This window comes from Vulpes vulpes, chromosome X, assembly GCF_048418805.1.
Source record: "Vulpes vulpes isolate BD-2025 chromosome X, VulVul3, whole genome shotgun sequence".
Lineage (NCBI taxonomy): Eukaryota > Metazoa > Chordata > Mammalia > Carnivora > Canidae > Vulpes > Vulpes vulpes.
In genome coordinates, this window is record NC_132796.1 from 71,337,234 (window position 1) to 71,350,720 (window position 13,487).

The 13,487-nt window shown below is 41.8% G+C and overlaps 1 protein-coding gene across 3 annotated transcripts in view; it reads right to left on the minus strand.

The window, feature by feature from the left end:
• Positions 1 to 281: 281 nt before the first annotated feature.
• Positions 282 to 13,487, minus strand: part of NOX1 (NADPH oxidase 1) — a 32,729-nt gene continuing 19,523 nt past the window's right edge. For 2 of the 3 annotated variants that reach the window (XM_026006474.1, XM_026006473.1), the window contains 6 exons: positions 5,869 to 5,961; positions 4,701 to 4,936; positions 4,337 to 4,499; positions 3,785 to 3,931; positions 3,478 to 3,602; positions 282 to 408 (listed from right to left, as the gene is read on the minus strand). In XM_026006474.1, coding sequence (XP_025862259.1) covers positions 282 to 408; positions 3,478 to 3,602; positions 3,785 to 3,931; positions 4,337 to 4,499; positions 4,701 to 4,936; positions 5,869 to 5,961 — 891 coding nt within the window. The remainder of the gene's footprint in view (positions 409 to 3,477; positions 3,603 to 3,784; positions 3,932 to 4,336; positions 4,500 to 4,700; positions 4,937 to 5,868; positions 5,962 to 13,487) is intronic. The other variant, XM_026006475.1, reaches the window with a different exon arrangement.

Consider the following 13,487-nt stretch of genomic DNA (forward strand, 5'->3'; position numbering starts at 1 on the left):
CCAGGGCCAAGTTGTGTAACTGTCAACCACCTCTGCTATCAGGCCTTGTTAAAGTCATGGCATTCCAGAAGGATTTATAGTTCTTTTCCTAAGAAAGGATCCATGACCTTTGCAATTATCATGACTTCATGAAAATCAGTGATGTCCAAGTTGAATCCAGTCAAAAACAGGGTGCCAGGGAGTCAGAGCTTAAATGGCTGTCCCAACCCGATCAAACCAAGTAAGTTGCTAGAGATTCAGAGGAGAGACTAAATGCAGATGATCATCCTTGTTCCTGTAATTCAGAAGTTTTCTTTGTTGAAGTAGAATTGAACCTTCCTGGGATCCAGGCTGGAATATTGGCGACAGCATTTGCTCAGGCTCTTTGCCAAAGTCTGAGGACCGCATAGGAAGACTCCCACCACAGACCTGCGGGAATAGAACAATCGTAAGGGCTAGAATACAGCAAAAGCTTCTATGCTAGTGAGGATGGAGAACCTGCCTCTGCTAGGCCTCTACTTTTCCCAACGACCTTGCATATTCAGCTGTTGACTCGCTCACATTCTTCATGGTAGTTTCCTTACCTATTCTGCTCTTAGGCCTTGTCCTCAGCTGCAAGCCTTGCCTATTCCATCAAGAACAGATACTCAGAAGATACGGTGCAATGTCGAGGTTTAAGTGCTAGACCCTTGAGCCCTGCTATCTGGGTTGAAATAACCATCCCTGACACTTATCCCAGCGGTGTGACTTCAGGCAAGTTTCTTTTAACCTCTCTTTCAGATTTATCCCATGTAAGATGAGGATAAAAATAGTACCCACCTCACAGGGTTGTTTGAGGTTTATTTTTTTAAGGTTTTATTTATTTGTTCATGAGAGACAGAGACATAGGCAGAGGCAGAAGCAGGCTCCCTGCGGGGAGCCTAATGCAGGACTCAATCCCAGGACCCCGGGATCATGACCTGAGCCAAAGGCATCTAGATACTCAACCACTGAGCCGCCCAGGTGACCATGCTTTGGGGTTTAAATGAAAAGCATATGTAAAGCAATTAGAAAAACGCCTGGCACATAGCAAGTGAATATGTGCTAGCCATCCATTGTGCATCTTTCCCCACTTCAAAATTCTCACACTGAGGAGGTGATGAGCCTTCTTGCCAAGAATAAGCTTTCTAACTGTGCACTGAGTCTCACCCTCACCTTCCCTCTCTCATACCTTCCTCTCCCCTTTTTGACTTGAGAAAGAATTCATGTGTCACAACATTCATCTTTTTAAAGTGTGCACTTAGTGCTTTTTTTAGAGAGAGAGAGTGCAGGCAGGGAGGGATGGAGGGAGGGAAAGAGAGAATCTTAAGCAGGCTCCATGCTCAGTGTGGAGCCTGACTTGGGGCTCAATCTCTGGACCCTGAGATCATGACCTGAGCCGAAATCAAGAGTCAGGCCCTAAAGCTACTGAGCCACCTGGGCACTGCTACAGTTAATGCCTTTTAGTATAGCCACAAAGTTGTGCACCCATCACCCCTACCTAATCTGAGGACATTTTCATCATCCCCAAAAGAAACCCCATACACATTAGCAGTCAATCACTCCCCATGTCCTCCCAACCACCTCCTCCCAGCCCTAGACAATCAAATCTCCTTTTTCTCTCTAGATTTGCCTATTGTGAACATTTCATATAAATGGAATCATGTAATGTGTGGCCTTTTGCATCTGGTTCTTGTACTTAACGTGCTACTTTCAAGGTTTATCCATAGCACGTGTCAGTACTTCATTCCTTTTTTTTAAGATTTATTTATTTATTCATGATAGACACAGAGAGAGAGAGAGAGAGAGAGGTAGAGACACAGGAGGAGGGGGAAGCAGGCTCCATGCCGGGAGCCCGACGCGGGACTCGATCCCGGGACTCCAGGATCACGCAGTGAGCTAAAGGCAGGCGCTAAACCACTGAGCCACCCAGGGATCCCTCTCATTCCTTTTTAATAACAGGATAATATCCCACTGTATGGATATACTATATGTTGTTTATCCCTTCATTTGCTGATGGATGCTTATTTCTACTTTTTGGCTATTCTATATGCATTCATGTTCAAGGTTTTGGGTAGATAGCAAAGGCTGTTTTCAATTCCCCTGGGTACATACTTAGGAATGAAATTGCTGGGTCACATGGTAACTCCATGTTTATCATTTTGAGGAAATGTCAGAGTTCTTCCAAAATGCTACACCATTTCACATTCCCACAAGCAATGTGGAGGAACTCTCCTACAATTTCTCCCCTTCCTTACCAACTCTTATTGCCACTCCTTCACTATGGTCAGCTCAACACAATAATTAGCATAATCTCTTTTGTTCAAATGCTGCTTTACTGGTTTTTTTTAAGATTTTATTTATTTATTTATTCATGAAAGAAAGATAGAGAGAGGCAGAAACATAGGCAGAGGGAGAGGCAGGCTCCCTGATGCAGGACTCATTCCCAGGACTCTGGGATCATGACCTGAGCCAAAGGCAAATGCTCAAACACTGAGCCATCCAGGTGTCCCCTGCTTTACCGTTTCCAGAGCATTTTTCAGTATGTATTGCTTAACTGTTTATAACCATTTTTCAAGTGAGGAGAGAAGGCATTTACTAATATAATTCCCATTTTATAGATAAGAACTCAGAAAATCAGAGGACTTTCTAGCTCAAGGTCTCAGAAATGGAGTGTCAGAACTAGCATTAGCACCCAGAATCATCTGAATCTAAGTGACTGAGTGTTCTCACCACTGCCTTCATGAACCCTGCCCTGATCACCCCTGGACAAAGACTTTCCTTCCCTCCATGTCTATGTATCTGTTTCATGGAGTGCATCATTCTGTTTTGAATTGATTGTATGCATCACTTATTAAAATGTGTGCTCCTTGAGGGCAAGAACCATATCCTATTTCTCTTTCAACCTCCAAACCTTCTAGAATAGTGAATGCTGAGCTTATAGAAGGTAACCAATGTTTGTGGAATTGAATTGATCTTCAGCTGCCAACTTGTCCCAGGAACTTATCTAATGATCACCTTAATCTCCTTCCCATTGGAATGGCTGGTTTCGTGGCACCAGGTTTTCCTATATGCTCAAGCATGTCTCAAAGCTCTTCTGAAAGACTGAGTTCAGGTCATCAGTTAACTAGACAATATACTCCAAACCTTTCTTACTTGCAGTAGGAATTACTGAAGCCAGAAATGATACATTTGAATTTTTCCAATTTTCCATTTTATTTGGTAATGCTAATGGGAACTGAGTCTCCTTGCCTCACTGTTTGAATGGGGACTTGTAGAGACAGGAAACATCTCATCCATTACAAGGTCACCACCCTTATTTGGCTTAATTCTCAGATGAATTTTTTTTCAGCTGTATGCAAGAATCCGAGAATGGTGCAAATAGTTTCTGCCCCAGAGATCTTTTTTCCCAGGATGCTGCGATATCTTTCCTAAACCTTATCTCTGAAAACTCAACTAACTAGAAGAGAATACACTTACCTGGGGTGGGCATTAGCTATTGTAGAAAATTCATTGTCCCACATGGGTCTCCCAAAGGAAGTTTTCTGTTTCAGACCTGTCAGGATGTCAGTGGCCTTGTCAAAGTTTAATGTGGCATGACTGGCCTGAAGTCAAAGAAATAAAAGTTAGAGTAAGCAGGTCCTGACAGCTACTCTTCCTTCAGCCACTTTTAAACTTGGGATAAGGGTGAGGGCACTGGAAATAACTATTTCCAATCAGCATGCATGACCTTGTCTGACATTCATCTCACATCTAACATCAGAATTAATGTGTTGTTTGAACTTACAATATTGCTGTCCCATCCGGTGAGGAAGAGACGGTAGTTTAGAAAATCCACTTTGCCTAATTCCTCCATCTCACGTTCCAGAGAAGCCAGCAGGTCATTGAACCAGGCAAAGGCACCTGTCTCCCTGCAGATCCAGTAGAAATAGATCTGGAATCAGCAAGAGAGAAAATAGCCTTATTAAGTGTCTTTAAGCTGTACGTTGTGGTGACATAATTATTATATATACTTTATATTTGTTGGTCAAGTCTACAGGTGACCTGAAAAATCAGATGTACAGAGTGGCATGAATGTCCAGAGTTCTTACAACTTCCCTTAAGGAAAAAGACTTCCAACATCCTTTGGTTTAAGGTAATTTTAAACTCAAAATTGAAAATGAAGACCCCATTCTTATGATGAATCTGTAGAAATGGATGCCTTGGCAGAGAGTAGTGATCACTCACTCTCATAGCTCCAGGTATGGTTACTCTTTTATCAGTTGTAAAGAGCTAAAAGTCACAAAAGCAATGGATCTTTCAGGCCCAGACCAGATTAAAAGTAGCATAACGGACTTACCATTTGTGTTTTAAGGTTGTGATCTGCATGCCTAGATTTGTACCAGATAGATTTTAAGATGGAAGCAAAGGGGGTGACCCCAATTCCTGCTCCAACCAACACAACCACTTCATACTGGAAAACATCTTCACTGACAGTGCCAAAGGGACCATCCACCTCAATCCTGGCAACAGACAGAAGACAATGGGCAAGTGAAGTCTCACCTCCACCCCCAACCTCAAACATTCTCCCAGGACATAGCTGTTCCCATGGCTCCTTTAGTGCCTGTTTATTTTAATCATATTCTATTGCACCAGACATAAGGTTCAACAATGAATCACCTCTTGCAGAAGCCTCTGGGTCTCTGCTGCTCTCAGGGACCTACCTGGGAATTGGTGAACACTGCTGCTCAAAAACCCTTATGAGATTTTCTGTCCAGTCCCCCACTGCCCTGATATGAACGGAGAAGAAATCTTCCTCTGGAGCCGAGGTCAGAGTAAAGGGATGCCACTCCAAATAAGAGACTGAGGGGCAATTAACAAAAATATACTGTCCCACTTCCATGCTGAAGCCACGCTTGTTCATCTGCAATTCCAAAACTTTGGATGGGTGCATAACAACCTATGAACGAAGCACAGAGGCCAAAGGAGGCAAATTCAAGTGGCGGGGTGGGGGGTGCTGGTGATGGTGGTGAACTGTGAGCAGAAGTCCTTTCTAAAGGGGGCAGAAGCTGTTAGCAACCAATTCAACTCTCTGAACCATCAGTGTGGGGGCCAACCAAAGCATGTCTGTGGGCTCACCCAGGCCACCTGTTTACAGCCTCTGACAAAGAACCATGCTGATGATTTCTGCCAAACTCTCTTCCCCCAAAGTTCTTTCCAGCACTGGAGGAACTAAAGTATGTTGCCCCTGATTCTTTTTTGTTCCCTTCAGGGCGACAACATGGCAATCTAGTCCTATAAGCAGGAAGAAAAGAACTCTTATCACAGCTAGAGGAAACTGTATGTTCCTTTTTTTTTTTAACTTTTTAAAAAAGATTTATTTATTTCTTTTAGCCAGGGTTGGGGGTGGGGCAGAGAGTCCCAAGCAGACTCTGTACTGAGCATGGAGCCTGACTTAGGGCTCCATCCCAAAACCCTGAGATAAGGACCTCAGCCAAAACCAGGAGTTGGACACTTAACTGACTGTACCACTCAGGTGCCCCAAGTGCATATTCTTTTTTAAAGTTTTTTTTTTAAGGGATGCTTGGGTGGCTCAATCAGGTGAGTGTCATCTTCAGCTTGGGTAATGATCTTGGAGTCCTGGCACTGAGCTCCACGTTGGGCTGCCTGCTCAGCAGGGAGCTTGATTCTCCCTCTCCCTCTGCTCCCCAGCTCCTGCTCTCTCGCTTGCTCTCTCTCAAACGAATAAATAAAACCTTTTTTTAAAAAATAAAGTTTTTAAAAGTAATTCCTACACCCCTTTTGAGACTTGAACTCATGACCCCAAGATCAAGAGTCACACGCTCCTCCCACTGAGCCAGCCAGGCACCCCAGAAAGAGCATATTCTTTACCTTGGTAATCACAACCTTCTGCTGCGAGCGGTAAAATCGGATAATCCTTTCAAGAATATAAAGAACGCTTGGTGCAAGGATCCACTTCCAAGACTGCAAAGAAAGAATAAAGAATGAGGTTACATGTTAATCTCTTATTGAGGATTCATATGTGTTGCAGTTCGTTTCTTCATTCAATAATATTTATCGAGGGCAGCCCGAGGGGCTCAGCGGTTTAGCGCTGCCTTCAGCCCAGGGTGTGATCCTGGAGACCCCAGATTGAGTCCCATGTTGGGCTCCCTGCATGGAGCTTGCTTCTCCCTCTGCCTGTGTCTCTGCCTCTGCCTCTGTGTGTGTGTGTGTGTGTGTCTCATGAATAAATAAATAAAATCTTTTTTAAAATACTAATACTAATATTAATACTACTAATAATAATATTTATCAAGTTCTCTGATATGTATCATTATTAAGCCACTAATTTCACCAAATCTTGAGGACGGAAATGGAAAGGAATAAATTACAATGGTTTTGTTTGCTAATCTGTTACTCATAAAGCAGATCGTTTCCTGAAGTTTTACAAGTCTTACCAGGAAGCAAAAGTACAGAAATAAAATATGTGGTAATTATACATATAATGCATATTATTCTTAATTCTTAAATTATATATACATTTCAATTTTAAGACTCCAAGACAGTCTTCCAGGACAATTTGTCCAATCTGAAAAACCAACAGAGAAGATAGACATGACATGGAAGCAGATGATTAAAAACAAAACAAACTAACAAAGAAGGGAAAGTGTGAGTGGCTGATACTATTGGTAACAATCTATAAAACTTGGTATTTATTTATACATCACTTCTTTTCTCAGGTGCTCAAAACACCTAACATAGTAATACACTTTTTATCTTTTCTACATTTTTTAAAGCAGCATTTCTATCCTGAGATCCTCTCAAAGGTAGCAGATTGCTTCCATATGCACAGGAGCTACTAAAAATGTATTTCCTAGCAATGCTAAGTCATGTCCTTTTTTGCACAATTGCTTCAGTGTGACACATTGGAGCTGTATAGAATGAGGTCTTCTATGCCATTTCAGGCAAACAACTTCTTGGGTATCTCCAGGGAGGAAAGGGGCAGAAATGGGGCAGGTGAACTTGACAGTGGGAATTATACAATTTGATGCTACTCCTTATTTGGGAAAAATTCCCCATGTCTTCAGATAAAAACATATATACATATACGTTTTTAATGATATATGATATATATATTTAATGATATATACACACACATACACATATGAATGGCCAATAACAATGTGGTAAAAACTTTTGACCTCAGAAGTAATAAGAGAAACTAATATTAAACCAAAATAGCATTTTAACCTCTCAGATTAGAAAACAACATTAAACAATAATGCCCACTATTAACTGGGATGCAGAGAGATGGGCACACTCATATGTGCAGCCAATGGAGGGACAAATTAGTAGCATCTTCCCAGAGAGCAATTTGGCAATACATCCCAACAGCCTTGAAAGCATTCCTTCTGTTTGACCCAGAAATTTCACTTCTAGTAAATAGACCATAAAGATATAATTAAGGCATGCCCAAAGTATACAATATAGGAATGGCCATATCATTTACTAAGAAAAAATGACAAAAATGATAAACTACACAGATTTTTTTGCCAATACCCAACTGTCTTTTTAAATTTTTATTTTTATTTATTTTTCTGTATTGAGATATAATTGACATATATATTAGTTTCAGGTGCACACCATAATGATTCAACATTTGTATATGTTGCAAAATGATCACAATAAGTATAGCTAATAGATGTCACCATACATCATTGCAAAAAATTTTTTCTTGTGCTGAGAACTTTTAATATCTACTCTCAGCAAATTTCAAATATACAATATAGTATTATTAATTATAGTAACCATGCTATACACAACATACCCATGACTTATTTATCTTATAACTGGAAGTTTGTACCTTTTGACCACCTTCACCCATTTTGCCCACTCTCCCACCCCCTGCCTCTGGAAACACCAATCTGTTTTCTGTTTCTATGAGCTACGTTCATTAAAGTAAGATCCCACATATAGTGCAATCATACAGTATTTGTCTTTTTCGGTCTGACTTATTTCGCTTTGCATAAAGCCATCAAGGTCATTAAAAATGATCATGTAAAAAAATTGACAAAAATGGTATACCATAGAGCTTTTTTAAAAACAAATGTTTCGGGGCAGCCTGGGTGGCTCAGCGGTTTAGCGTCGCCTTCGGCCCAGGGCGTGATCCTGGAGACCCGGGAACTGAGTCCCACATCGGGCTCCTTGCATGGGGTTCGCTTCTCTCTCCACCTGTGTCTCTCTCTCCCCCTCTCTCTCTCGAATAAATAAATAAATAAATAATCTTTTTTTAGTATTTTTTATTGGAGTTTGATTTGCCAACATATAGGCATATCACCCAGTGCTCATCCCATCAAGAGCCCCCCTTAGTGCCCATCACCCAGTCACCCCGTCACCCTGCCCACCTCCCCTTCCACTACCCCTCGTTCGTTTCCCAGAGTTAGGAGTCTCTCATGTTCTGTCTCCCTTTCTGATATTTCCCACTCATTTTCTCTCCTTTCCCCTTTATTCCCTTTCACTATTTTTTATATTCCCCAAATGAATGAGAACATATAATGTTTGTCCTTCTCCGATTGACTTACTTCACTCAGCATAATACCCTCCAGTTCCATCCACGTTGAAGCAAATGGTGGGTATTTGTCATTTCTAATGGCTGAGTAATATTCCATTGTATACATAGACCACATCTTTTTTTTTTAAGATTTTATTTATTTATTAATGAGAGAGAGAGGCAAAGACAAAGGCAGAGGGAGAAGCAGGCTCCATGCAGGAAGCCTGACATGGGACTTGATCCCAGGTCTCCAGGATCAGGCCCTGGGCCGAAGGTGGTGCTAACCCCCTGAGCCACCCGGGCCCATCTTCTTTATCCATTCATCTTTTGATGGACACCAAGGCTCCTTCCACAGTTTGGCTATTGTGGACATTGCTGCTAGAAACATCGGGGTGCAGGTGCCCTGCCGTTTCACTGCATTGGTATCTTTGGGGTAAATCCCCAGCAGTGCAATTGCTGGGTCGTAGAGCAGATCTATTTTTAACTCTTTGAGGAACCTCCACACAGTTTTCCAGAGGGGCTGCACCAGTTCACATTCCCACCAACAGTGCAGGAGGGTTCCCCTTTCTCCACATCCTCTCCAACATTTGTGGATTCCTGTCTTGTTAATTTTCACCATTCTCACTGGAGTGAGGTGGTATCTCACTATGGTTTTCACTTGTATTTCCCTTATGGCAAGTGATGCAAAACATTTTCAAATGTGCTTGTTGGCCATATCTATGTCTTCCTCTGTGAAATTTCTGTTCATGTCTTCTGCCCATTTCATGATTGGATTGTTTTTCTTTGCTATTGAATTTAATAAGTTCTTTATAGATCTTGGATGCTAGCTAGCCCTTTATCTGATAGGTCATTTGCAAATATCTTCTCCCATTCTGTAGGTTGCCTTTTAGTTTTGTTGACTGTCTCTTTTGCTGTGCAGAAGCTTTTTATCTTGTTTAAGTCCCAATAGCTCGTTTTTGCTTTTGTTTCCCTTGCCTTCATAGATGTATCTTGCAAGAAGTTGCTGTGGCCAAGTTCAAAAAAGTTGCTGCCTGTATTCTCCTCTAGGATTTTGATGGATTCTTGTCTCACATTTAGATCTTTCATCCAGATCAGGCTCCCTGCATGGGGCTCACTTCTTTCTCTGCCTGTGTCTCTGCCTCTCTTTCTCTCTCTGTGTCTCTCATAAATAAATAAATAAATAAATAAATAAATAAATAAATAATCTTTTTAAAATGTTTCAATGAAGCATCAGAAGGATAATAAAGAAACATCAGGGATGCCTGTGTGGCTCAGCTGCTAAGCTTCTGCCTTTGGCTCAAGGCGTGATTCTGGAGTCCCAGGATCGAGTCCCACATCGGGCTCCTTGCATGGAGCCTGCTTCTCCCTCTGCCTGTGTCTCTGCCCCCCCCCCCTCTCTCTGGGCCTCTCATGAATAAATAAAGTCTTTATAAAAAAGAAAGAAACATCACTTACTATTACACCAAAAATAATAAAATACTTAAGAATAAAGTTAACCAAAGAAGTGAATGACCTGTACTCTGAAAACCATAAAGCACTGATGAAAGAAATTGAAGACAACACAAAGAAATGGAAAGACATTCCATGCTCATGGATTGGAAGACAAATATTGTTAAAATGTGCATTTTCCCCATAGAAATCTACAGATTTAATGCCCTAATCAAAATACCAACAGCATTTTTCACAGATCTTGAACAAACAATCCTAAAATTTACATGGAACCAGATAAGACCCTGAATACCCAAAGCAATCTTGATAAAGAAAAACAAAATTGGAGATATCACAATTCCAGACTTCAAGTTGTATTACAAAGCTGTAGTAATCAAACAGTATGGTACTGGCAGAAAAATAGACACGTAGATCAATGGAACAGAATTTTAAAACCCAGAAATAAACCCACAACTGTATCATCAATTAATTTTCAACCAGGGAATAAAGAATATCCAATGGAAAACGTATCTTCAACAAATGGTGTTGGGAAAAACTGGACAATAACATGGAAAAGAATGAACCTAGACCACTTTCTTATACTGTCCACAGAAATAAACTAAAAATATGGACTAAAGACCTAAAAGGAACCATACAAATCCTAGAATAGAGCACAGGCAGTAATTTCTCTGACATCAGCTATAGCAACATTTCTCTAGATATGTCTTCTGAGGTAAGGGAAATAAAAGTAAAAATAAACTAATGGAACTACATCAAAATAAAACACTTCTGCACAGCAAAGGAAACAATCATCAAAACTAAAAGGCAACCTTCAGAATGGGAAAAGATATTTGCAAATGACATATCTGATGAAAGGTTAGTATCCAAAATATATTTATAACTCACCAAACTCAACACCCAAAAACCAAACAATCCAGTCAAAAAATGGGCAGAAGACATGAATAGATATTTTTCTAAAGAAGCCACACAGATGTCTAACAGACACATGAAAAGATGCTCAACATCACTCCCCATCAGGGAACTGCAAATCAAAACTACAATGAGGAGAGGTCAGAAGCAGCCAGCTTCCGCCAGCTTCTGGCTGTGTCGTGTGGCCGTGGTAAGGGGAACTGCATGGCCTAAGGTGGGGACCAGGACCCAGGGTGATATCTGCAGCACCTATCTCTCATTTCTCTGGAGCTGTTAGTGAGGTTTAGGAACAGAATTCGGAGATGATGGTGGCAGCTACAGGAAGAGCTCTGGCCTCAGACTGCCAGGTATAGCCAGTACATGTGGAATGCGAGTGCATTCAGAATATCCTCACCACGCAGCACAGAAGCCAACAGCTATTCCAGTGCATGAAATATCCAGAATTCCAGACCTTTCATGAGCAAAATTATTCTACTTGTTATAAGAATGAGAAAATATGGGATCCCTGGGTGGCGCAGCGGTTTGGCGCCTGCCTTTGGCCCAGGGCGCGATCCTGGAGACCCGGGATCGAATCCAACGTCGGGCTCCCGGTGCATGGAGCCTGCTTCTCCCTCTGCCTGTGTCTCTGCCTCTCTCTATCTCTCTGTGACTATCATAAATAAATAAAAATTTTTAAAAAATTAATTAAAAAAAAAAGAATGAGAAAATATTGAGAAGAATCTAAAGGAGAGTCGAAGAAAATGTGGAAGTGGAAGCTGAATAAACAGAAATCATAGTGAATTGGCAAGAGCTGTGAGTGTTGGACTAAATCCATCACCAAAGGTCAATGCAACATTATATGAGGGACTAGAAGGGAGAGACAGTGGACTGGAGAAAGTGGTGACAATGGCCATTGATGATAACATGATCCTATAGAAATGTGAGAAAGGAAGAATAAACAGCCAAATAGAAACCATTGGGAAAGTCCGATTCAATACTGAAACTGATCCTGAAACAAGCCATGGACAGAGTTTTACTAAGGAGGGTGGAGACAGATCTACAGTGATCTGGAAACTTACTAAATACAGAAGATCCTGAATATTCCAAGTCAGGAAAAAAAACCCTACAATGAGATATCCCCTTAGACCAATTAAAATGGCTAAAATTAACAATACAGGAAATAACAGGTGTTGGCGTGGATGCAGAGAAAGGGGAGCCTGCTTACACTGTTGGTGGGGATGCAAACTGGTACAGCCACTCTGGAAAACAGTATGGAGGGTCCTCAAAAAGTTAAAAATAGAACTATCCTATGATCCAGCAATTACACTATTAGGTATTTATTCAAAGGATACAGAAATACTAATTCAAAGGAATACATGCATTCCAATGTTTATAGCAGCATTATCCACAATAACCAAATTAAGGAAAAAGCCCAAATGTCCATCGACTTTTGAATGGATAAAGAAGAGGTAGTATAATGGAATATTACTCAGCCATAAAAAATAATGAAATCTTGCCATTTGCAAGACGTGGATGGAGCAAGGGAGCATTACACTGAGGGAAATAAGTCAGTCTGAAAAATGCAAATACCATATGCTTTTATTCATATGTAAAATTTAAAAAACAAAACAAATGAGCATAGGAAAAAGAGAGAGAGGCAAAAACCAAGAAACAGACTTAACTATAGAGAACAAACTGATGGTTATCAGAGGGGAGCTAGGTGAGGGGGATGAGTGACATAGGTGATAGGGATTAAGGAGGGCACTTGTGATGAGCACCGAGTGTTGTATGGAAGTATTGAATCACTAAATTGCACACCTGAAGCTAATATTACACTGTATGTTAACTAACTGAAATGTAAATAAAAACTAAAAATTTATATATAATACATTTTAATATATATTTATTCAAATTTATTTTACTTTCTTTTCTGGCTTTAAGGTCTTTTTAAATCTTATTAAGGAAATATTTTTGTTACTCCTCCAATATTAGAAAAAAATTCCTCGGGGGGAGACGCAAGATGGCGGAGGAGTAGGGTCTCCAAGTCACCTGTCCCCAACAAATTACCTAGAAAACCTTCAAATCATCCTGAAAATCTACGAATTCGGCCTGAGATTTAAAGAGAGACCAGCTTGAACGCTACAGTGAGAAGAGTTCGCGCTTCTATCAAGGTAGGAAGACGGGAAAAAAGAAATAAAGAAACAAAAGGCCTCCAAGGGGGAGGGGCCCCGCGAGGAGCCGGGCTGAGGCCGGGGCGAGTGTCCCCAGGACAGGAGAGCCCCGTCCCGGAGGAGCAGGAGCTGCACCAACCTTCCCCGCGGAAAGGCCTCCCGGGGAATTGGAGCAGGGTCCCCAGAAAGGCGGGGATGCCCTCGGGCTCCCTGGGACAGTAACAGAGGAACTGCGCCCCGGGGAGATGCGCCGAGCTCCCTAAGGGCTGCAGCGCTCGGCGGGACCGGAGCAGCTCGGAGGGGCTCGGGCGGCGGCTCCGCGGAGGGGGCTGCGGGGCTCCGGGAACAGCTCGGAGGGGCTCGGGCGGAGGAAGAAGCTCCGCGGAGGGGGCTGCGCGGCTCCGGGAGCAGCTCAGCGGCAGCGGCTCGGGCAGAGGAAGAAGCTCCGCACA